General features: G+C 45.4%; 1 protein-coding gene across 5 annotated transcripts in view; it reads right to left on the bottom strand.

Moving 5' to 3' along the window:
* The window catches only part of DCAF1 (DDB1 and CUL4 associated factor 1), a 1123544-nt gene that overhangs the window by 678762 nt on the left and 418102 nt on the right, over positions 1-26680 (bottom strand). For all 5 annotated transcript variants that reach the window (XM_086938831.1, XM_086938834.1, XM_086938833.1 and 2 more), the window contains exon 12: positions 15212-15381. In XM_086938831.1, coding sequence (XP_086794957.1) covers positions 15212-15381 — 170 coding nt within the window. The remainder of the gene's footprint in view (positions 1-15211; positions 15382-26680) is intronic.

Consider the following 26680-nt stretch of genomic DNA (forward strand, 5'->3'; position numbering starts at 1 on the left):
CCTTCTCCCAGAGCGAGAGCGAGAGCGAGACCTGCCAGCCCGTGGCCGCTCCGCCGGTTTTCGTGGCGGGGTCTTCCTTGGCTCCTCACGGGGTTTCGGTTTTGGGGTCCCCTTAGGAGGAACAGGCAAAGACGGCAGGGAAGTGGACCTCGGCGGAGGAACCTTCGGCTGCTGGGTGGGCCCATGCGGAGGGACAGGAGGTGGTGGAGGGTCGCCTTAGGAACAGGAGGAGGAGTCGGAGTCCGAGGCCGAGATGGTGTGTACACCTCTGAGTACACCGAGCACGGGGACCCCTTAGGCAAAGGGGGCGGAGAGCCAGCCCCATCAGCAGGTGACCGCTTCCTCTTGCGTCCTCCACTAGAAGCAGCGTGACTTCTGGGACTAGAATCCCTCTTGCGCCGTTTCGGAGAGGCTGAACGACTCCTAGACGCCGACCGCTTTCTGCTCGACACCGAGCGTCGCTTTTCTGGCGTTGAACGACGCTTCCTTGACTCCGGCGTCGATTGCCGCCTCCGCGACGTCGACCCTCTTTTCCTCGGCGTCGAACGCCGACCCCTCGACGTCGACCTCTTCTTCCGCGACGTCGTACGCCGCCTCCGCGACGTCGAGCGTTCCGTCCTCGACGACGAGCGTCGCCGTCTTCTTGATGCTCTCGACGTCGAGGAGCCCCTCGACGTCGACCGGTGTTTAGACGGCGATCGACGGTGTCGCCTCGACGGCGAATGACGGTGTCGCCTCGACGGCGAGCGTCTATGCTTGTCACTGCGCCCTCGGCGTCGGTAGGAAGACCTAGACGATGACGTCGAGGGTGGCTTCGACGGCGACTTCTCGATGATCTTCGACGTCGAGCCGTCACGCCGTCTCGACCCGGAGCCCCGGGGAGAAGGGTAGCACACCGCCGTCATCCCTCTCGACATCGTCGATGCAATCGACGTCGACGGAGACCGAGACAGTTTGCTGGACTTCTTGCCCCTGGGGAGCCCCCCAGAGGCCTCACCAGTGGCAGAGGGAACCTTCCCAGCCTGCCCAGACCCACCTGCAGCCTGCAGACGCCTCTCCTCAAGGCCAGAAAGCCTGATCTTCAGTCTGTCCCTCAGAGTCCGAGCAGTAAACTGCTGGCAGATGACACAATCCTCAGGGACATGATCTTCAGGGAGGCAGACGATGTAGACATCATGGGGATCACTCTTGGCCTACTTCCTCCCACATGCTGGGCACTTATCAAAAAGGCCAGGCATCTTAGAAGCCCTAAAACAGCACAAAAAGAGAAAGAGAACACCAAGAAAGTAAACTGAAACACTTTTAGAACACAAAAGTGCCAAAATATCGAATAAACCCTTGAAACAAGGGAGAGCTCAATGCCAGGGTCCTGTAAGCAGGAGCCGGAAAAAAGAACTGAAAGTAGAGGGACCTGCTATGCATTCTGGGATACTGGGAGAAGTTCTGGAAAGTTCTCTTAAAGGCACAGTATCCTATTTAAGCCACATAATGGCAGCCTATGGGGCTTGTCTGTCCCTACCTTCCTCTCTATCATTCCAGAGTCTTTGACTGGGGAGGCAAGTTTCTCTATGGTGGAAACTGGCAGGCTGTGTTGTGTGTGGTATTTTTTGGTGGAATTTCTAGTTGAAGTACTGGACAGTGTAGCCTGTGGATATAGGCTGCATTATTTGTCTTTAAATTCTCTCTTAAGTGTCTTTGCAGTTTCTGCATTATGTTGACAACTTAAGAGATTATTTTTCATTGCCGAAGTCCACGCACATGGGCGGGACTATTCACTAGATTATGACTATACACAGAGATCCCCTACTACAGAAGACCTTCTCCTCCAAGGGAGTGATATGTTGTTCTTCGTCACCCCATGAGCCCTTCAAGTCCATTCACAAGTCCTCTCTTCAATATCTATCCTGGAAGGCTGCCTCCTTGGCCGCTCTAACCGCTGCTCATAGAGTTAGCAAGTAACAGGCCCTAGGTTCCCACGAACCCTACATAGTATTTCATATTAAGAGGGTAGTGATGCAGACCCATTCTAAATTCCTCCCTAAGTAGTTTCCGTTTTTCATGTCAATCAAATATTTCCTTGCCTATATTTTTTCAAAATCCATCTTCTCCTGCAGAGAGAGCTCTCAAACTCTTATAAAGTGGCTACTAATGTGTACTTCGAAACATCCCACTTTGAGATTTCCCAAAGCTGCATCTTGGAGATCAGGTCACATCTTTACAAGGCACAATTGTTTTTTGATTTGAACCTCTCTAACAAATCCATTTGTATACTACTCCTTTCAATCTTTTGAAAAAAAAAGTGAATAAAAGGGCAGCTCTCTCCGGATCTGCGCTAGGCTGGTGCAGAAAAAGAAAGAACTGACGTCAACGTGCAGGGGTGGTGTCTAAGTAGGCACCGCGACCTCTTTCTGGTGACCAGGAATCGGACGATGGATGCGGAGTAGACTGACGCCACCTACCGATCCACAGGGGTACTGCTGAGAATACATTTCACCGGATGCAGTCTGACGCCTGGGAGTAATTAGAAGGTAGGGAATCAATAACCAACAGTCTCTTTCAGATAGAAATTGTTATGAACAATTGTGTAATGGCTCAAAAGGTGGACCCATGACCTTTGTGAGAACGATGTTAAGGTTCCAAACTGGTGCAGGTGGTACCCTGGGTGGCATTATTCCTTAAGTCCTTCCATAAAGGCTTTATTTACCGGAACCTTGAACAAGGATAAGTGTTGTCTGTTTTGCAAATATGCGACTACTGCTGCAATGTGTAACTGAATAGATGTATAGGCTATGCCAGCTCGCTGTAGATGCAAAAGGTAACAAATAATATTTTGTATAGATGCATCTAGCGGATTAATATTATTGTTACAATATACAAAAAAATCTTTTCCATTTCACGCCATAACATGCCCGAGTGGTAGGTTTTCTTGCTTCTTTCAGAATTGCCATACAATCCGGTAAATTTAAGTATCCAAACTCTATGACTTCAGGAGCCATATCGCTAGGTTGCGCTCCTTTGGGTTTGGGTGTCACATTTCTCAATGGTTCCGAGTGAGAAGGCTGGAATTGAGGTGCAGCTTTTGATGTGTCCACCCTGTTTTTGCACATGTCTGTCAGTCATATTGTTCATACAGACTAGGACAACTTTCTCTATGAGGTGAGGTTGAAAAGCTTTCAGTGCTAGATATACAGCTAGAAGCTCTAGAAAGTTGATGTGGAGACTTTTGTGCTTGTTGTCCTATAGACCCAGAATTGTTAGATTCTGTAGATGAGAACCCCAACCTGTGAGAGATGCATCTGCTATTAGCACTATCTGTGGAACAGGGTCGAAGAATGGCCGCTCTTTTAATAGGTTTTGATCGTTCCACCACTGCAGAGCGATGGGTGCGGCAGTCTACCAGCACTAGATCTGTTAATTGACCCTGTGATTGAATTCACTGACGTGCTAAGCATTCCTGTAGGGGGCACATGTGTAATCTTGCATGAGGCACTATTGCTATGCAGGATGCCATCATCCCTAGTAGTTGCATAAAAGTCCTGACTTAAGTATTTTTTGGTTTGAAATTGTAGTGGTTTGAAATTGTAGTAACAGAGTTTGAAGCTTTCGAAACCTGGCTGCATTGGGAGAGACTAGAGGTGTGTGAGTGTTTAGAGTCACTCCCAGAAAGGACTGTGTTTGTGAGGGTTGAAGATGGGACTTTTGTGTATAGACTATAAATCCCAATTGACGCCTCATCAAGCCTTTTAACATAAGCAAACTTTGACTTGTTCTAGGAGTAGAACCTAGTGTCTAGAACAAAGAGTCTTCGTCTAAAGATTCTTTGATTAACGTAACCCCATGGTAAGATGCTGCCCTGTAAATCAACTCCTGATATGCTAAATAGTCATAGGGAGGTGATGGTTTTGCAGGATATAAATCAGGGTCATTATCCATTGGTGGATCGATATTATAGCCATACCATGGCTCTGTTGGTAGTGGACTACTGTCATTATCATCATCCCCTATATCAGGCTGTGAATGTGGAGAACCCTGAGGTGTTATGTGTAAAGGGTCTGAGCATGGCAATGGTAGTAGTGGTGAAGATGGTGGAGAGGATTGAGGGTTAGGGTAGATAGGACTTGTAGCAATGTCCTTTTTCTTTTTTAGATGAATTTTGTAGCTAGTGTCCTCGGAGATAATCTTTCTTTTGGAAGGTGTCACACTTTTAGCCAATATATGTCCAGTGTCTGGACTAATATAAATGTTCTTCTGCTTAGGCTCCTTCATAACGTCCAAGATAGGATCCGAGGATTTTGATGGGTATCTTAATTTCACTGCTGAAGGCTCCAGTGACTAACCAGACTTGTCCTTTTTGTCTTTTGGAACCGAAGCCTTTGGTTCTCAAGATGTCTTTTCTCTACTCTGTCCCGAGCCAAGAAGGCTGGACTGACTGTCGGTGCCGAGCCCGATAGCAGGGCTTTGGAAGCAGCCTCTCGGTGCTGACCTTGGCCAGAAGGCAGTTGTGGTGCAGAAGCTTTTTGTTTAATCAAAGAGTTTAAGGAGCACGGGGACTTTCTTACTCACAGCAACCTTTCCGGGTGTAACATCTTCGGACTCACACTCTATTTCCAGCTCGCAGTCCGATTCTTAGATAGAGATGGCCTCCTCCTTTTCTGCTGCATAAGCCTCCATCTCTTTGTGTTTGGTGTCTTCCCCGAAGATATCCAGAGTGTTAAATGTTTTGCCGCTGCATGTCCCTTTGTCAAGCCGGACGATCCCGCAAAGTCTTCTTCGATCGGAATAATCGACAGGCGTCGCAATCCTCTCCTTTGTGTGCGGGTGAGAGGCACAAGTTGCAGACTTTATGCAGGTCGGTGCACAGGTACTTGGAGTGGACACTATTGAAACAGAAACAGTTCCATCAGCAGAAAACTGGCTAATACGGAACAGAGTGGAAGTCAACTGACGCGGGTAGGCCCGCAGGACGCCCATGATTAGGGGTGGGCTGAATTTGCCTAATTGCGTTACGCAAATCTCTGCGAAACGGTAAAAAATCTCCAAGAACACAGAAATTCAACGAACACGTGGAATTGCTTGTTCGAGATGCTTTTTTCCTGTTCGCAATTGCTGTTTGCGTGCTCGGGGAGAAATATCTTGTGAACATGCATTTTGAGACTGCGAACAAGCACAAAATTTTGCGAAGTCAATGAACACAGAATTTTGGGCAATATCGTGTTCTCCGCGGAATGCGAAATTACTCAAATCCCGTGAGCAGAACGGAATTTACCGCTCAGGCCTACCCATGATGTCTTCTCGATCGAAGATGGAGTTTTTCGAATTATTCAATACACAGAGAATAATGAAACGCATAGGAGAACAATACCAACAAAGGTACAGTGGATTGCGCACCAAGGCGAACCAAAAGGCAATTCAGGTCCGAACCCAATGGCGAAAAGAAAACAATCTAACAATGAAGTGGATGCCTATGTGCAATATAACCGAAAGGAGGAGTCACCTTATCTCGTGACTGAAAAAGACTTCTTCAAAGACAAACGACTTGCAAAAAACCAGACCCAACACTAGATGGCAGGAGTTTGCAAAGCATATGTATCTACAGCACACATTCCTCTAACACTGTGTTTTTGTTGCAGTAACCCTTCCCCCCCCCAAACACACACACACTTCTTGCTTGGCTTTTGATGCAACTTTGGCTGAAGTGTACTGGGTCCTTGCTAACCAGGTTCCAAGTACCAGTATTCTTTCCCTAAAAATGTACAATTGTTTACCCAATTGGCAAAGCCTTCGGCAACCTCTGTAAGTCACTAGTAAGTGGTACCCCTGCAACCTAGGGCCTGAGGTAATAAAGATTGTCCTTACGGGCGGAAGCACGAATTGTGCTCACCATAAGGGAGCCCTCACCAAGACATGCAAAGCAGCCATTGCAGGGTACGTGTCTTGGTGCAGACAAAAGTGAAAACACAACATGACAAATCCCTGTGTGCCTTGTCTCCGACCACTGCATGTGATACTTGTAAGTCACCCCTACAGCAGTCTGACAGCTCTAAGGCAGGGTGCTTAGTACTACAACTGAGGGCATACCTGCATGAGCAGATATGCTCATGAGCTGGCCAGTTCCATTACTGCCAGTACAGGTGACCAGGGAAGCCATCTCAGAACATGTGCTGGAAACTGGTGAAAAGGAATTCCCCAGCTACATGATGGCTTCCCTGAAAACAAAGATGTTTGGCATCATACACCTTATATTGGTAAACCCACACGGATGCCAGTGCTGGATTTACCAAAGGATGCACCCTGAGGGTACCTTAGAGGTGCTCTCTGAAAACCTAACAGCCGCTAGTGTCCTTGCTGAATGGTTTCTGCCAGACTGCCACCCGAGACGCTGTTCTGACCTCCTAGGGTGAGAGCCTTTGCTCTCAGGAGGTTCAGAACAAAAGCCTGTCCGGGAAGGGGGTGTAATACCACCTCCCACAGGATGCTGATTAGCCTTCTTGGACCAGCAAGCTTCAAAGAAGACGCTGCCTTTGGAATGCAAATCTGGCTGCCCTCACAGGAGAGGAAGCCATCCCCGAGTGTCCAACGCCTCCTTGGCACCTGGACAAAAAGGAAAATGAGCAAGTCCGGTATAGGCTAGTACCCCCCCCCCCCCTGGGTTGGGCTACTGTGAGGGTGACACGAGTTTTCAGAAGTAGCCATCTTTCAGGTGGCCTACTTACGATTTATGGGACAGGGTTATGTCCACTTCCCACAGGAAGTGATCCTATAAGGGAGTAGTGACCCTAATGGTCAGTAGTCCATTGGCTATTTCCCTACACTCCCCATAAGCCCCTAAATTCAGTATTTAGATGAGTCCTTGGCACCGGAGTAGCAGATCCTGACGACCAAAGAAAAGAGAGGATACCAAAGCAATGCCCATAAGTTACTACTGGTGTCACTTAATAGTGCCATGGCTTGGATCCAAGCCTGATGCCTAAGCATCCCAACTACCAGGCAGTCAGTAGGTAGTATCCAAGCATAACCGAATGGAGTACATCCCTGCACCTTGGCCGCCCTGAATGAAATGTTGGAAATGCAGCCATTTATCATCTGGTACCATGGGCAAGATGTCTGCTATGTCTTACCGCATAGGAGTATCTCCCCGTGAGGAAGCTTGGATTGATGGACCAGAGGACAAGGCTGGGAGAAGAGAATATCAGTTTGGCGACTGCCCCATGCGTTTCGTTTCTTGATCTGCTGGTGTAGTTGCAAATGCATTTGGGTTCAGACGACTAGTGTATACCTGCACCACCAAGTTTTCCGGTGGCAGATGTTGCATTATGAAGGCTGGGTTCCTTGGGTCAGGTCTGTGCTGGCTTTCAATTGGCCTATTAGAAAAGTCAGGGCGAAATAGGGAGTGGGTTGGATCCAGTTCCGAGGACAGTTTTTGCAGCCTCGTAGTACCAGGGATGTCATGTAACTCCGAGTGGCAACACTAGTGGGAGTTACAGGGGGAGTTTTTATTACTTTTACTTTTCTTGCAATTACTTGAGGAAATCAACTTGGATGATGTTCAGTCTCAAGATCAGGACCGTATGTAGGTTCAGTGAGGAATCTATAGGTAGATATATTTATCCACCAGAAAGATCGTACTCGAAGCCAAGTAACTCACCGTTCTGATGTATACTTCTATCTGCAGATCTCTCAACCAATACCCAAGCAGTTTCCCCAAGGATAGAAAAATTGTCAATTCCACAAAATGGGGAGAAGGGATGGTCAGAGAGAAATCTGCGGTTAGACGGAGTATCTACCAGAAAGAGCATTACCAAAGTAAGTAACTAGTTCTTCAGATGCATACTTCTAACTGCAGATTACTTTCCTTGTAAATAGATACTAAAGTAGTACACCCCCTGGCGGCGGGTCAGTGGAATGGCTCAGACCAAAAAGTTCTGGAAAACTGACTGACTAAATGCCCATTCTGAAGCATTTGACTGCCAAGGCAATAGGACTTTGAGAAAGTCTCCACTGATGCCCATGCAGCAGCCTTGCAGTTGCCCAGGACAGGCACTCTGCATGTCAGACCAGTGGTAGCAGCCTTGCCTCAAATTGAATGCGACCTTAATCATGCCAGTGGCTGCTTCTCAGCTAGCGCATAGCAGATGTTTCTTCAGAGAGCAATCCACCTAGAAATGTCTCTTTTCTACACTGTGTTACCCTTCTTTGCTCCGAAGAAAGCCAGAAAGGGTTTGTCGCCCACCCAATAGTCCTTGATATGATCAGTGTAGAAACTAAGGGCTCTCTTGGGTTTCAAACAATGGGAATCTCTCCTCCTCCTCCTTCGATGGGTCAGGTGGGGCAAAGAAAGTCAAAAGAGTGATAAGACTGCCTGACATGGAAAGGTGTTACTACAGCGGCAAAAATGCAACTCCAGTTCAACACCATTTTGTCTGGAAAGAATGCTGTTTAAGGCGACTGGACCAAAAGTGCATGCAGCTCACTCATGTGATGAGCGGGTGTTATCGCAACCAGAAAGAAAACACTCTTGTGGGTAGCTGTGTGCTCACTCAAAGGGAGGTCACATTCAAAAAGTGAGACCCAGATTCAAGTCACACTGTGGCATCACAAAGAGCTTTAGTGGAAAAATATGTACCTTTAAGAAATCTTACCACAACAGGTTATCCACCGACCTCTAATAGGCTAAAAGAGCCAACAAACAGCCTTCAACAGTGCCCAATAATAGACCTTGCTGAGCCAACAACAAAACAAACAACAACACTTAAGACAGCTTAGCTTGTAGCAGTTGAATCTGACGGGTGCCGCAGAAAGTCACAAACTGGCCCCATCACCAGGCGTGCAACGATTTCATAGATGGTCGTCTGGCTGCCAGAACATCATTGACTACTTCAGGAGAAAGATCAAAGAGGACTAGTTGCCACCGCTCAATCTCCATGCATGGAAGTACAGAGTGTTGATGCCCAGGCGCAAGGCCCTGCCCTGATTCTGAAACAGTAGATAATTCCAAAGTGGCAGACTGACCAGAGAGCGGAGACTCAAGCCCAGAAGTTTGGGATAGTGCATCAGCCTAGCACAATCCAGAGCCACTAGGAAGTCTTGGGTTCAATAAGTCTTAATCTTCTTCAGAACTACAGTCAAGAGAGGTAGAGACGGAAAGAGATACCGGAGCCCTAAGCTTCGCTCTAAGCAGGACAGGCCTCCCAGAGTGCCTTCTTGGGGATTCTAGGGTGCAGAAATGTGGACATTGTGCGTTTTCAGTGTTGGTAAAAAGAATGAACCAGTGTTCTCCTCATTGTTGAAAAACACCTTACACCACCTACGGATGTAACTGCCATTCATGATTGGCTAGGTGTCGACAAGGGAGTTTGTCCACCCTGGCGTTTAGAGATCCCGCCAAGTGCTTCACCACTGCAGAAATGCCCCGGCGAATCAGCCATTTCCAGGGGGCTGGAGCCTCCTGGCACAGGACCCAAGCCCCACTCCACCATGCTTGTTGCAGTACCACATGGCGGTAGTGTTGTCAGTGAGAACCTGTACTAGTCTTCTCTGATGAAAATTACGAAGGTATCTAACGGCAAGCGAATAGCCTGCAACTCCAACAAATTGAAATAGGGGTGGGTTTCTGCTGGAGACCAGAGTCTTCTGATCTCGATCGCTCCTAGAGGACTTCCTCAGCCAAGTAGTGATGCATCGGTGACTACTGTCTTCTCGGAGTGGTGTAAGGAGAGGGGTCTGACACTAGCTCAATTGCAGTCTAGCAACCACCACTGCAGTTCTTATTCAGTCTCCTCTGAAATCTGGGTGGAATTAAGTAGGACCTTCTTGTGCTGAGCCTACTGGGAATTCAGGTTGCTCTGCAGTGGCCATCCGGAGTGGCTGACTGGTAGAAGGCCAGAGGACCAGCAGCCTTAAATGCCATCGTCACTGTCATCCAGGACAGAGGCTAAAACATCAAAATAATTTCCCGAATGGCATGGACTCTCCTCTCTGGGGGCATTACAAATAACTGCAGCATATTGACGATGGTTTGGATAAATAGGAACATCTTCCAAGGGGCAGGCAAGACGAACCCGTTGATGCAAACCCAAATTATGTTGGGAGTTTCGCCGTCTAGTGGTGATCCATGACTGCCTGGGGCAATGAGGTATGGGAAGGCTGATACATCTAAACTTGGAACATGTCCTGCAACCACCACCATCACATTCGAGTACACCCTAGGGTCACTTGTAAGAGCAAATGGGAGCAAATCAAACTGAAAATAATCTTGGCCCACTGTGAACTGCTGGTAACTTCTGTGGACCTGCAGGATGGGAAATACGCATTCTGCATGTCCAACACCACCGTCCAGTCACTGGGATCAAGGGCAGACAAAACCTGGGCCAGCATAAGTATCTTGAGTTTGACTTTCTACAGGAAGGTATTGAGAAGGCAGAGATCTAATATGAGACAAAGCCTCTGTCTTTCTTTAGCAACAGGAAATAGAGGGAGTAATACCCAATCCCTTCTTCTGATGCAAGAATGTATTCCTCCATCAGCCATGTTGGTATGGTTCAGAATTATGGCAGAGATGGAAGAAATGGGAGAGCATGGCCCCTTTTGACACACTGGAGGACTAATGAGTCCAAAGTGATATCTTGCCACCCCTAGAGAAAATATTTGATACTGTCTTCTACAGGGTTGGTGTGTTGAGGACTCACTAGAGTCGTTTTGCAGTTGTGGTTGCAGGAGAAGCAAGGAATTGAGCTGCACATTGCCTCTGATGTTCTGCATGTTGTCACTGGGAGCCATGACCTCAACCATGAAATGGCTGACATGATTGTTGTGGTGGGAGCGGGACATGGCATTGGTGGTATTGGAAGCCCCTATTATATCCCTGAAAGAGGTGAACCTCTTGAAAAAATTGCCTTGTAGTGGCAGATAGCCCGAGGGAACCCGCAGTTGCATGACTTTCCTGAAATTACTCCACGGCCGAGTACACTTTCTCAACTAGACTTGAAAGACATTAAATATCATGCCAAAGCCCCACACTCGTGCCCATTGCTTAATCTAAGTAGTCCTGTCAAGGCCAGACCTACAAACGAACTTTGCCACATCCCTGGCGTCCTATAACGTTTGCGCTGAAGATGCCCGCAGGTCCTCCAGAACTGCTAACAGAATTTGACAGACTGTATCCCATGACTGTAGTGGTCTAAGTGGCAGCTGGCATTGACCAATCACAAAGCCAGAGTAGCAGACAAGAACACGCACTTGTCAAATGTCTCCATGAATTTAGACTCGCCGTCAGCAGGAGTCACAGGAAAGGCATTAGGGTTGCCTCTGCTGGTGGATGCCTGGACCAACAAACTCTGGTGTTGGGTTAAGATCGCACAATGCCAGTCTGTGGTGGGGAGCTACTTGCCTGTTAACTGGGGGCCAAGAGACAGACTTTGTCTAAGTGCCCAAGAGTGTATCCATTAAGGCTTAGTAAAATAAGAAGTTCAGTAGGTGCCTGGTCAGGTTGTACAATCAAGGCAAATTAATTGGAAGGTTCCCCTGATTATTGTCACAGGGAGGGGGAGAGTAATGCCAAATAGGAGACCCTGTGGTGCTCAAAGAAAGAATTAATATATGTCCCCTCAGGTTCCTCTAGAAAGCATAACACATAAAGAGGAAATTAATTTGTAAGTCATTAGTACTCGTAAAGAATCTTGAATGTTTATGACGACTTCCGGGTCACAAGACGCTTTTTTAATGACCAGAGAGTAAAAATAACCTAACTATTAACTTAAACTTGATAGCCAAGGTCCCTAGATACAGCCCAGGAGAGGTAGAGAAACACAATCTTAAAACAATATAAAATTTAAGAAAAATTATATTAGGTGACTAAACATCTACTTCCGGGTCACGAACGGAAGTGGCAGCATAAATGTTGGTCCCGATCGTCGGTTATTAATTTCCCGGAGGACTCTAACACGGAGGAGCAGGGAGGCTGAATTAAACCACAAAGGTATGTGAGCGGTAACTAGATAGGAGCACTTTGATGCCGTGACCCTAATGTTAGTTATAGTTCGGATGTCGCGCTAATGTAGGAAATGTGCGCAGAAATAGTGTTGAGCCCCGCCAACCTATACGAAGGGGAATGTGCTGAGAATCAGAGAGATTATTTCAAAAAGCCTCGCTCTCACTGATAAACTTTTCCGTAATTTTCCCACTTGAATTAGAGTACGTTGTAAAAACATTTAGAAACCTGACCAGCAGTTACCGCGTCATGTCTAAGAGCCGATGATGGTCAACAACACCATCAGTAATTGACCTCGTGGCGATGCTCTAGGTCCCATGTTTTAAAAAAAGTTTAAAATGCTAAGACAAACACAGACTTTTGTATGTTTATTTACGGGCCATACTTTCAAAGTTACAAATGCCCACCTACGAGGATTAACAATGACGAGTTTCTTAAAATAAGCCTCTGTAGTCTTATAGTAATATGTGCTAGTAAAAACTGATCAAATAACTGTTAGAACTAGCACATCGATCATTATGTATTTCATTCACTTCAATAGGTGTAAGAAAAACAAGAAGCGATTTTAAAAACAGACAAGTGATCAACTTATCACATTGGCCTCACAAAAATGAATGCATAAACTCAGTGAGTAGGGGATTTATTATTATTTATTTTAGATTCTACTTAATCTCAGGAAGAGACTCTTATACAATGTGTCCTATCCTATATATAGTGATTCCGAATTGACGAAGGGATCCAGAGTCTTTGAAACTGACCCGAGAGTAAATTCCGGTGGCTCCTCCGTGTCCTAATCATTTTTATGTAGTTACCTCATTTCAGGTAAATAATTATGAATGAAATATATATCATAAATCACCAGATATCAGGGTTGACCAGATAGATAATTGTGGATATTTTTCTTCCTATATCAAGGTACCACATGATCATAAGAAACAGACGTATACAAGTTTCCAGTTGTATTTAGAAGTCTTTTAAATTTAAACAGAAGCTTCAAAAATTAAGGTATTTGTTTATATAAAAAAACTTTCCTAAATTCTGAAGATATTGTCTTCAATCCAGCTACCCCCGTTGATTTATTTAAATATGAACAGGGTTTTATGATAAAACTTTTTAGATAAAAGGGTACTGAGGGTGGCCCCCATAGAGGAACAGGTCCAGGAGCATATAGGGCAAAATGAACACTTAGAGAAAAAGAAACATTATGTATGTATTTTGTTGATCTGCCTAATTACAAATTACCTAAAATACTGCCGTTTAAATTTTTAGATTGCCAACCAAATGTCAAAATGTCCTGATGAAGGAGTGAATATTGTAAAAGAACACCGAAACGCCGCGTCGACTCTTTCTTTTGACTCTTTTATTATATTTTTCTACTATGTGGAAAATTGATTTTAATGTATTTTATTAATTTAGATTGTAACCCTGAAGGGAGGTATTATAATAAATTGTAATTCTTGATATATATTCCTTTTTTCTTTGGTGGATTTGTTTATCGTGTAAGATTTGGGTACACAGTATGAAAAGTGTTTTTCATTTGCCATTATACACTGACAAATTAGGACTGCTCACAAACCTGTCTGCCCCCGCACTTCTTGGCTTTAGTCAGTAATTTAGTAATAGTAAACCACAGGGTCTCCTATTTGGCAGGTTGTACAATCTCCATTAGAATGTTTATTTTGATCTCCATTGTAGAGAGCTGTATGGCAAGGACCACTGCAAAATCATGGCAAAATAAGCACTCTTCACAGTGGCAGGTCTAGGGAAAAGACTTGTCCAGTGTCCAGGACGGTGTGCAGTACTTTCGGCATACCAATTATCCTGGTTATATTGTGGGGTGAATTCCTCCCCCTCATCATAATCATTGTCAGAATCTGAGCCAAAGAGCAGATGTAAATTATGAGCTCCGCCTGAGATAAAAGTAAAGTATTAGAGTCAGAAGGATTGGCTAGAGGCTATGCTTCGGTGGGATCAGTACAAAGCCAAATTGGAATCACATACCACTATACTTCTACTAGCAGCAACGGTATCAATGTGATAAGAACCAGCATGTGGAATGGCACCGGGAACATAGTATGCACCAAAGTCAGTGCAGAACCTGAAGCTGGTCAAAGAGTTACGGACAGCGTTGAGGGCGAGCCCACCAGTGTGAACATGACTGGAGGCCTCTGCTGGTCCGTGGGGTCCAAAGGCGAGCCAGTAAAACCTGAACTGTGCTAAATATGCAAAGCATTGGCTCCATAACAGTCTCCATTTGCTGCAACATCATGGACAGACTCCGTAATTTGGGTTGCAAGCAGGAACAAACTCTGAATCAGCTCTTCAGGAGTGTGAGAGAGAGAGAGACCAAAAGATAAGCTGATATCCTTACATCCTTTCTCGAGTTCGAAAGCAGCAGGAAGTGTCCGATTCCTACTTTGAATTCTTATGCTTCTTTTTGACTTTGCCAAATAGTCAGACAAGGATTTGCCGCAGTAATGGGACCTTCCTTTCAACTTTGACCAATCTCAGCGTGGAGTCTTCTGCTGTTTGGCCATGTGGAGTTTCACCTCATGGGCAAGTATGGCGTTCAGGTCTATCATGGTGCAGTCATTGCAGGCTCTGGGGTTTATGCTCCAATCCCAGGGCAGTTCTTGTAGGGGTATGTCACAGAAATATGTTTTCTACAATGTTAAAACCCTGTTGTTTCAGAAAATGACACATTTCTCTAGGTACAGTAGAAAAAAAAAGAAAAAAAGCCCTCAAAGATCAGTGTGCTTCAGATCTTCACCTGAATGTGTAGAAAGTAACTAAATGACGATAGAGACTGGGTGGAGCTTATATGCGGCCCACTCGTCACTTCCAGAGTGGACCAACGTCAATACAGAGCCCACAGCGCCACCTTAGAGTACACAGGAGTACTGCTTTTGAGTTTCCAGATCCAGTCTGAAGCCTAGTGGAATGCCATAAGGTGAAAACTCTTTAGTTAGAAGTATCCATCAGAACTCTAAATTTTCAAGTGTTATCACAACATTTTCAGAAAACAAACTAGTCGCGGTATAGAACTGAGAAACCTTCATAAAAGCAAGCTTTCCAAATTCTTTGATAAAAACCAACATTTGTAACTCTCTGCTTTCCACATGCCTGTCTACACACTACATATTATTTATCCTGCAATATGGATACCTTCTCATTCCGCACAAAACAGGAAACCAAACACTGGGCAGTGCGCTTTGCTTTGCATACCTGGCATAGTAAGTTTTCCAATTAGAAGCAATGGAGATAAGCTGCAACATGAGCTGTACGCAGGACAGCTTCAAGAATACTTCGGCTGGCTCCCAGTACAACTGTGCTGGACCATACTCCACCAGGAACTCAATCATTTCCACAATTTGCTCATGCGTATAAGAAGAAGCCTAAAAGAAGAGATGTACTGAATTAGGATATGCTGCACCAGGTCTCCGAAGACAATACATATTGTTAAAGAAAGGGAGTTTTCTAATGATTATCAGAAAGCTTTGCTCTATAAACAGACATAAAGGAAACAGAATTGCAATGAGACACTACTGAAAGAAAAGCAAGTCCAGTGAAGATATTTGTGGCAGACTGCAGGCTTCGATAAAGGAAAAAAGAGGGCCGGGAGGAGATTTAAAGACTGGAGGGGAGAGAAGAATTGAGGGCTCAGAATATGAGGAGCAAGACAACATGAGAGCCAGGCTTGGTAAAGGAAAGAATGAGGAAGAAAGAGGACTCTACAGAAGAGAAGAACAACTCTGGCAGGGAAAATAGGCAGACAGAACAAGCGGCAACAAAGTCTTGAAACAATAACATTCAGCTTTGCTCCTAGATCTCTGGTAGGCAAGAACATGCAGAGGCCCTTCTGTGGGGCTGTATGCTATATGTCATACATATGCCGAACAAACATCTCAGCAACAAGAACAATTCTTAAATGGAAAAGTGACACACTTGTAAAACAATATTCTCTAAAATAGAAAATCGGTCCAGAGGCATATGTTGTTGTGAAGCATTTTAGAATCAAGCGTAATTTACAGATTCATGCCCTTATATAGGTATAATTCACATTGCCCTTATATAGGCATAGAAATCATGCCCATATTTAGAAATAACCCATCCAGTCCAAATACAGGAATGGTTACTTCCACTAGTTCCAAAAAGCCACAACGATTTCTTGGAAAACTCTGCTTCGCAAGTCAGGGACATCCCCTTACTTAAATATTGATTTATCCTAGAAATCAAGGCGTTTTCAAAGAACTACCATTCCCTTGGGGTTCTTTGGTGACGTTATTATGTCTGACTTTACGTCAAACTAGGCACCTTCAAGGTATAAATATGCCTACACTTGCCCTAGCAAACACACAGTCGTTCGGAGCAGCTCGACTATCTACTTGCTCGACGCAGCTCGCTACAGCAAGTGCTGAAGGAATCAGACCCTCCCGTTGACGCACTGACAGAGAAGCTGTCTTTTCTCTTGCTGAGAATCCAGCTCCAGTGTTTCCAAGCTCCCCTCGCGAGGTGTTGGAAAATCGAGTCCCAAAACAGAGATACCAGACCTCCTTCATTCTAAAACCAAGGTACGGAGCTGATAAGACCCTAAGAGAACTCTTGGTTAGATTCTTGTCAAAAGCAAACTAAACCTATGCTACGCCTCACTTACTTTTTCCCTCGTACTAGACTTAGGTTAGGTACATCGAGGTAGGCGTATTTTAGAAGCACCAGTTGAGTACTTTTTAGCCTTTGCTATTTATGTATGTATTTATCTATGGTCTAGGAACCATACAATGCTTTTACAGTATTATTTTATAATACTCTTCTTACTGTACGCAGTATACTTTGCAATCAGTATTACGATTGCAGCAGTTCATTTCTTTTGCATGAGAAAGGAGACTGTTCAATAAATCTTTTTTATTGCAAACGCCCGTCTCTCTATTTCTCTGCACCTCTAATGAAACGAAGCACGCACGAATAACTGAGTAAAATATCTATCTATTGTTTCCACAACTATGAAGATTAGTTTTATCTTGGGGAAACAAATTTGTCATGTTTATGCGGTTGTCAGACACAAATCCCTTCTTGTGTATTCGAGAAAGTTTCTAGTGACCTCTGAGCTAGCTGGCACTCACAATTAAGTCTAATATATTCAATAGAGACTTAGTCGACTTAAGTCCTATGTCAAATCTATAGGATATATTATTTCAATGCGCAGAGCCTATTGAGAATATAGGAACTACACTACAATGTAGATATATTTCTCGAAGAGAAAAAGAGTGTCTTTTGAAACCAGTTGAAAAAAATTCTGAATGCTTATCATTTGGTTAAAGAGTCAACATACTTTCTCTAAATGTACTGAAACCCCCATAATCTCCACCCTTCTACACAATCGTATGATGATCTGTTAAAAGCAGAATTCTACCCCGTGATACCAATAACGTTATGTTATCTGCATTTGTTTAGTAATCAACTCTCATTCATATGGGATCATAGTCCTGTGGGATGTTAGGGATTCACCACACAGTGCAGTTTACGTAAAGATCCAAGCCTTAATAATACTTCCCACCTCTAAGATCGTGTCCTGTTCAATGTGTGAGGTGAAGGAGAACTACTAGATTCAAATACAGTGAGTACCCGTCACACAGCCATGATTTCAGTGGAGGGGGGATGGGCTGTAGCACTTGAGGGCTGTAACATTTGCTTAAGAATCACTCTGATAAGTGGATAGCTAATTAGCCCGTCCATGGAGTTGCTGGCAACGAACGTGGTGTGTTTCAATTGTGTTTGACATGTCTCAGATACATACATATATCAGGTACCCAGGGCCTATGTTCTTTCCCTAAAACTGCACTGAAGCCTAAACACAATTGGCATCTCTGGCCACACTTCAGCCCCTGGTAAATGGTAACACAGGTACCCAGGGAACTGTGACCAGATAAGGCCTCTAAGGGCTTCAGCACATATTGTGCCACCCTTAGAGGTCCTGTACCTTCACACTCACACACTGCCTTTGCAGGCTGAGTGTTTTGGTGCAGAACAAAGTGAAGAGTTGACATGGCACACATCCCGGTGAGCCATGCCTACAACCCAGAATAAATGGTGATGGATTAAACCCACATCAGTTGACTGGGGGCGAGTGTTTGATTTGCTCAAACGCTCCGTCCATCTTCCCCTTTTGTATCGCTTTGTTCGCCCTAAGTTGGCAGGGTATCCTCAGACGTGAGTCCCTTGATCACTTTGCCACTGGATTCAAAATAGCCTGGCTGATGAGGATTATGAATCCGAAACCGGACCCAGGATGCTTGTTTCCAGTCCAGGGAAGACATGGCTTGGCAGTTCGGTCTGGACTGTTCCCATGAGGCACAGGGTCAGACTGATTTGCATATGGCCATGTCTGAACTGGGGTGGCGGAGTGAGCTAAAGAATGGTGATGGATTAAACCCAGATCAGTTGACTGGGGGTGAATGTTTGATTTGCTCAAACGCTCCGTCCATCATCCCCTTTTGTATCCCCTTTTGTACAACCCAGTGCCCTAGCATACATCAGTCACCCCTTTAGATAGGAGCACTATACTTGTGGAGAGGGTACAGGTGCATGAGCCCTGTACCCCTACAATGTCTAAGTCCATTCTTAGAAATTGTAAGTGCAGTGCTGCCATTAAGCGTATTTTGGTGCTGGGAGCTTGTCATTACGAACTCCTCTGCACCATAACGGCTACACTGAAAATTGAGAAGTTTGGTATCAAACGTCTCAGCACATAAAACCCACACTGATGCCAGTGGGTGATTTAATGGAAAAAGCACACCAAGGGCATATTAGAGATGCCCCCTGAAAACTAACCTACCACTAGTGTCCTGGCTGAGTGGCTACTTTCAGCTGCCAACACCAGACATTTTTCTGGACCCCTGGGTCGAAAGCCTGCTGCTCTCGGGGGCCTGAAACAGTGCACATTCTGGGACGAGGTGCCAAGCCTCCTCCCCCAGGATGGGCAGGGTCCACGAAGGGGAAGAAAACAAGTTACTTACCTGTAACTACAGTTATCCAGTATTGGTATCTTTCATAGATTCACTTGCCTGAATCAATCCCCGTCGCGGAGGCGGGAGTCCCACTGTAGTAATACATACAAAAGCAGTGCCTTAGTAAGAACATAGTAGGCTAAAAAGAAAAGAGGCCCAAAACTTAGAAGCCTATCTACCTCATTATATGAAACGAACTAAAAAATAGTTCCAACCAATCAGCTACCAGCACCCTCTAGAACCTTCCCAGCAGAGGCAGTTCTCCTCAGATTTTCTTAGCACAAGTAGAAAGCAGGGATCCCAGATTAAGAACGGTCTCGCCGGGGAGGAGGGTGGGTGCATGTGAATCTATGAAAGATACCAATACTGGATAACTGTAGTTACAGGTAAGTAACTTGTTTTCTTATCCAGTATTGGGGTATCTTTCATAGATTCACATGCCTGAATCAGAATAGCAAACAGTAAGCCAAGTAGTGTCATTTGCGGACGGTGGGAGACAGAGTGTATATACTCCCAAACAAGGTTTAAAATGGTATGAGATGGTCTGGGTGATTACAGCCTCTCTCTTTCCTCATTGCCAACAGCTATTGCAGTGCACATGTTTTTATTTGTATCTAGTCTCTTTGTTGTGGTTCCTTGGGATTCCTTTTATGTTGACGTTTTTCAGTAAAATAATCCTTTAAAACTTTTTGATGTATTGTTTTGAGCTCACGGTATTCTACCAGAAATGTTGCACAGACTGTAAAATTAACTCCTATCAACTGTATTTAAATTGTTAAAACTGTCCATACCTAGAACATGTATGTAAATTTGAAATCGTTTTTACTTATTGCAGATTGTATGCTGTTTCTTCACACTCACCCTCCCCTTCTCTGACTAACCTGATGAAGGTGTGGCCTTAGACCTGGCACTGCACCGAAACGCGCGTTGACGTTTTGTAGTCTGTCGTGTTATTTTTGCCACCTGGTCTCCCATCTTGTTTCGGGGAGATCTATTTGGACAGAATATTTGTGCTACATCTGACTCTGGAAGTAGGATGAGTTTGAATTAAATGAAGAATGTATGGGTATCAATAAACAAAAGAAGAGAGGTTAATGTCTCTTATAAGCCACTTGGATGGAGCCACCAGATTCAAGATATTCGCACCCTATTTGGGTTTGAAGGAAAGCCCTCACACACCGACCTAGTCAGTGTCATGCTTCATCATCGGGCCCCACCGAAGAGACCTAGTGCCTCTTCGGTGTGCTGCGACGCCAGAAGACTGCGGAGCTGGTATTGTGTAAAGGGTGTGTTGTGAGGATAAATAAACTTAAACTTAAAAGTGTCTAAAGGGTATCTAAAAAAAGTTTATTAATGATCCCTAGGACACGAATATAAGAGTTCTATGTGTCTGAATTGTAAAGCCAAGGTAATGGTTGGTTTAATTCAGAATTAATATATCATTAGTATGTCAACATGTTTCAGCCTTAGTATTGGTTTTATTTTACCTAGGCATTCGTCAGGACAATGATAAACCCCGGCGGTATGGACTCTCTAATCGTCCACCCTGACCTGGGGACGTGAAAGTGAAAAAATAAAGAAGTGTTTAAAGTGCATAAAAATAGGAAGAGCAAATGCTCATTCCAAAAATCACTCCTAGTTTTGGAGTGTCTCGGCACCTGTAGAACAAAAAGGTACGAACAGACATATAAGACAAACAAACAATTATTTGTAGGGCTATGCCAAAGTACTTTTCGGTTCATGGTGTTCCAAATAAGTGGCAGCAAACGTGTTCCCAGAATAACTACTAGAGTTAAGCACCATCCACATACCCTCTAGGGATGATACAACTAGTTCTGGGAAGTGTAGTGAAAATAGTGATTTAAAATAAGCCATGAGTGGCTTCAGGGGGTTAAAATCACATGGTATAAGTGTTTCAGAGGATCAATAGACAAAGAGTCAGTGACCCCCACACGCAAGTATAATATAAAAACAAGTCTCACTTTAAAGATTGGCGCTATCTGCACCATGGGTCTCAGGAGGGGGGTTGGAGTGTCCCTGGCACATCCTAAAGATAAGAAAACATAGGCTAGAAACATACGGAATCGCGATTGACTTAGCTTGATAGTATGGAGTTGGTCCGATCCTCAATGCAGCATTACTCACGCCCTCAGCACTCGCAGCCCGCTTGTACACCTAGTACTGCCTCTACCGGACCCCGACGATGGAGAGCGGGGCCGGTGGATTTGTTTTAAAGGGCTGTGAAACGCTGTTGGCGCTCTTCCGGGTGGGCGTGGCTAATCCCGATCGAGGCCAGGGTGTTCTTTCCCGTGGGCGCGGTCGGTGAAAACGAGGCTTGGTTGCACTCGTAATAAGGATAAGCTGTTCCTTCAACGCTCGGGTACCTCAGTCAATCGCGATTCCGTATGTTTCTAGCCTATGTTTTCTTATCTTTAGGATGTGCCAGGGACACTCCAACCCCCCTCCTGAGACCCATGGTGCAGATAGCGCCAATCTTTAAAGTGAGACTTGTTTTTATATTATACTTGCGTGTGGGGGTCACTGACTCTTTGTCTATTGATCCTCTGAAACACTTATACCATGTGATTTTAACCCCCTGAAGCCACTCATGGCTTATTTTAAATCACTATTTTCACTACACTTCCCAGAACTAGTTGTATCATCCCTAGAGGGTATGTGGATGGTGCTTAACTCTAGTAGTTATTCTGGGAACACGTTTGCTGCCACTTATTTGGAACACCATGAACCGAAAAGTACTTTGGCATAGCCCTACAAATAATTGTTTGTTTGTCTTATATGTCTGTTCGTACCTTTTTGTTCTACAGGTGCCGAGACACTCCAAAACTAGGAGTGATTTTTGGAATGAGCATTTGCTCTTCCTATTTTTATGCACTTTAAACACTTCTTTATTTTTTCACTTTCACGTCCCCAGGTCAGGGTGGACGATTAGAGAGTCCATACCGCCGGGGTTTATCATTGTCCTGACGAATGCCTAGGTAAAATAAAACCAATACTAAGGCTGAAACATGTTGACATACTAATGATATATTAATTCTGAATTAAACCAACCATTACCTTGGCTTTACAATTCAGACACATAGAACTCTTATATTCGTGTCCTAGGGATCATTAATAAACTTTTTTTAGATACCCTTTAGACACTTTTAAGTTTAAGTTTATTTATCCTCACAACACACCCTTTACACAATACCAGCTCCGCAGTCTTCTGGCGTCGCAGCACACCGAAGAGGCACTAGGTCTCTTCGGTGGGGCCCGATGATGAAGCATGACACTGACTAGGTCGGTGTGTGAGGGCTTTCCTTCAAACCCAAATAGGGTGCGAATATCTTGAATCTGGTGGCTCCATCCAAGTGGCTTATAAGAGACATTAACCTCTCTTCTTTTGTTTATTGATATATTACTGGGGATCAAGAGAGTGTTCCTGCACTTCCCTATCTCTCCCATTGTTTTTCAGAATGTATGGGTATGCCTGACCGTATGATTTTGGTTATGTGGCAGAATGTGTGTGTTTAATGCTTAGTTTGACTGAAGACATGTTGGCATGTGTGGAGTGTGTATTTAATTATTTATTGTGTTATATCACTTGTTGGTTCTGACTTTCTTGAAATGAAATATTATATCTAAAATTGAAAGAAAACAAATAAAATAATGTTTATACTCTCCTTAAAATGTGGTCTGGTTTCTGGTTTCCGTGAGCTCATCTCTGCATTTTGTAAATATAGGACTCTAGTCGAGCCACTAGATCAAATATAGGGGTAGACATTTTCTTGTGTTTTGAAGTATCTGTTTTTTCCCCTGCTTGTCTGCCCTATATCATTACCTACAGGGGGCCCCTCCTTCTCATTGACTATACTCCCAAACACACCCGGGAAGGTTAGAATATTAATAAAGTATATATATATCTTCAAAGGGAATAATGTTTGAAAATTAACAGTACCTTGATGAGAAGCAATATTAATATGTAATTATAGACCTAAATTAACATCTGTAACATAATATACATATCTATAAAATGCAACATAAAAGAAAACATGATTCTAACCTTAGTGAAGATGATGTTGAAGAACGGCTTGTCCCACAGCTTCATTGTCCTGAAACGCAGATTGCAGGAAGTAGTGTTTCGTGAACGTGTGGACATTCTTCCATGTCGCAACACGACAGATGTTTTCTAATGTAACACCAGCAAATAACGCCGTAGAAGCCGCCATAGTTCTGGTGGAATGCGCTTTGACCGTTTTCTGTAAAGGTTTGTTGGCTTTGTCATGGCAAAAATGAATAGCAGAAGCAATCCATCTGGCAATAGTTGCCTTCGTTACGCCATGTCCCAGTGTGGCTTAACCATAGGTGACAAATAATTGATTGGATCGCCTTATTTCCTTAGTTTTTTGTAAATAAAATTTAAGACAACACTTGACGTTGAGAGAGTGTAAAGCTCTTTCCACTGGCATGGCTGGGTCCGGAAAGAAAGTTTTAAGCTTTACATGCTGATTTAAATGAACTTGAGACTGTACTTTAGGGATGAACTTGGGATTTGTCTGTAGCGTCACAATCTCTAGAGACATGCAAAAAGGGTTCTGAGATGGTGAAGGCTTGAATTTCACTAACCCTTCAAGCTGAAGGGGCACTAGGTGGCGCACGAACTGTGATGGCCGCGTTTCCGTGAGCCTCCCGCCGGACCAGGTGGAAATTCAAACATAACCCTCGTCCTCTGCGATAAATATCATGGACTTGTTTGTTAAGACTCCTTCTCGGCTCACATGACTATCGAGCGCGCCCATAGATCGCTGGAAGCCCGTCCACCCCTGGGGGCGACGCCGCGCCCAGTAATTGCCAGATTCCTCAATTACCGCGACAGAGACACTGTGTTGTGCCTGTCCCGCAAGATGGGGCAGGTGCAGTATGAGAACGCCTCCCTGGCCTTTTATCCCGACTTCGCGCAAGCGGTGCAAGAAGCCTGCCGCAAATTCGCAGCGGTTAAGAAAAAGCTCCAAACGCAGAACATATCGTACGCCATGCTTTACCCTGCGAAACTGAAGATCACGCACCTGGAAAAGCAGCAGTTTTTCACCACTCCCCAGCAGGCGGAGGACTACCTCAAATAGATGCACAAGGAAGCGGCTCGAGACTTGGCAACCCGACGGAGGTCTAGATCGCACTCCCCCATGTCGGAGCCGGGATGAAGACCTACTCATTGAATACACTTACTGAGAGCCTACAGGGCAATGAACCCTTCTATGACCTTGACTGAGATGGTGATGTATTATCTTTGTTTATACTTGTTACGGCATTTTCCGCCCGGACACTCGCCTCCGTCCCGCTAATGCGGCCTGCTGTATTAAGTGGAGCTGCGGGTGGGTGAAATAGGGGGCGGTCGAGTAGGCACGGTGAGAGCCCCTAGCGTTTCCTGTATGAGGGCATACCCCCTTATTGTTAAAGGATGAGTAGGGGATGGTTGAATTGCAAAGTTGGTAGGGGGGAGGGAGGAAGTACTCAGCATGTTGGGGGAGCCGTAGTGGGAGGGAGTGGGCGGGGGGGGGGGGGTTGTGGATGTTAGTGTATTTTGGGACTATAGATGATGAAGCTAAGGCTGTAAATGGCATCACTGTTTTATTGTGGAATGTGTGAGGTTTAAATGACCCGCGGAAGAGGAGACAAGTGCTGGGCTACATGGACAGACACTATGTCAATGTGGCCTTGTAACAGGAAACCCATTTGGGCCCGGTTGACCAACCCCAATTCGCAGCCCGCTGGGCTATGTATCGTTGCTTTGCCTCCTATTCAACCTATTCCAGAGGGGTGGCTATTTTGATTAAACGCGGGACATCTTTCATGAGGGGAGGTGAGGAGGTGGATCCTCTGGGGAGGATACACACTCATGACGTGCTGTTTGCGAACTATTATGGTCCCAACACGGACGACCCGCGCGCCCTCCTCGAGGTGTGGGGCAAGATTCAGATGATAGACCCTTCTTATGTGATATGGGGGGGGTGACTTCAATACTGTCATAGACCCTCGGACCGACAGATCCCGTCCTGACCCCATGCACTACGCTAACTCGCAAAGAACACTACAGATATCACACTCACTAACCGCCTGCTGGACACCTGGTGATATAAATACCCTACACCGCGGGAAGGGACACACTACTCAGCGGTGCACGGGTCCTTGGCGAGGCTTGATTATGTGCTGGTAACGGTGGGCATGGCGCATTGGATAGAGGAGACATCCCACTTGGCCCGTACGTATTCTGACCATTCCCCTGTCAGGATTAGGTTGCAGCCCCTGATGGACCACTCCCCCTATCTTCATTGGCAACTTAATCCGTCTCCAGTCTGACCATAGTGTAGGAGGCCTTTAAGGTGACGGTACGCGGCTGGTGCATCTCCAAAGAGGGGGGGGGGGGTATCCTGAAGGACCTACGCAGACAAATACAAACACTTGAAAGAGAACTTAACACACTTAACACCCTGCAGAGGGACCGGGGCGTGGGTCGGGGGGATGAGACTGGGGCCACCATGGGTGCTCTCGGTAATAAGATGTCCGAATTTGAAGAGGCGGCTGATAAGGAATGTACGTTCAGGGGGAAAACTCATAGGGCGCGGATATTTGGGGAGGGAGACCGTCTGGGGAAAGCGCTAGCAAATGCAGTACACCCCTCCAAATTTGTAAACTATATTGTGGAAATACATGACGAGAAGGGGCAGCACATAGAAACCTGCAGGACCAACTGCATACATTTGTGTAGTTATTACAGGGCACTCTACACATCCCAGCAGGGATCGCCTTTAGACCTACAGACCTATTTCGAGGATACTGCTCTAGCATGGCTGGGTGACACCCACCGGAAATTCCTTGATCCAGATCTGGAGGTGGATGAGATTACTGAGGCCATCATGATTATGAATTCGGGGCGAGCGCCGGGCACCGATGGGTTGCCCGTGGAGTTTTAGAAGACTTTTGTGACCACTTTAGCCCCTATTTTAAAGGCAGTTTATTCCGAGGCACTGGAGGATGGGACATTACCGGAGACTATGAGGGAAGCCCAGATTCTCATCTTGCTGAAGCCATGGATGTGCCCCACCTCTTGCGACTCCTACCGGCCGCTGTTCCTTCTCAACTGCGACACTAAAATCTTAGCTAAAGTACTTGCGACACGCCTCAATCTCCTGATGGAGAGAATAGTCCTGCCCGACCAGGCCGGATTTGTCCCCAACAGGGCAACTGCCCATAACCTCAGAACCTTACTGTCAGTGATGCAAGACATTGATCCTAATAGCGCAGCGGTGGCAGTCTTTCTTGACGCCACCAAAGCTTTTGACTGCCTCGAATGAGATTACCTCATTGGCACGCTTGGCTACATGGGCATGCTGCATACTTTTTTTAACTGGGTGAAACTGCTATACGGCAATCCACGAGCCTCGGTGCTGCTGAATGAAACTAGGTCTGATAGATCCCCATCTCCAGAGGCACGAGACAGGGTTGCCCATTGTCCCCTGTCCTCTTTGCGCTGGCGATTGAGCCCTTAGCGGCGAAAATAAGGCAGCACCAACAGCAGAGAGCCCTGGTATACCCCACTAGGCAATTGTTAATTATCCCTCTATGCGGATGATATAACGCTGTTTGTACATAAGCCCCCCCCAAAAAAAATCTTAACCCAGTGCTGAGGGAA

Source organism: Lissotriton vulgaris, chromosome 9 (genome assembly GCF_964263255.1).
Source record: "Lissotriton vulgaris chromosome 9, aLisVul1.2, whole genome shotgun sequence".
NCBI lineage: Eukaryota > Metazoa > Chordata > Amphibia > Caudata > Salamandridae > Lissotriton > Lissotriton vulgaris.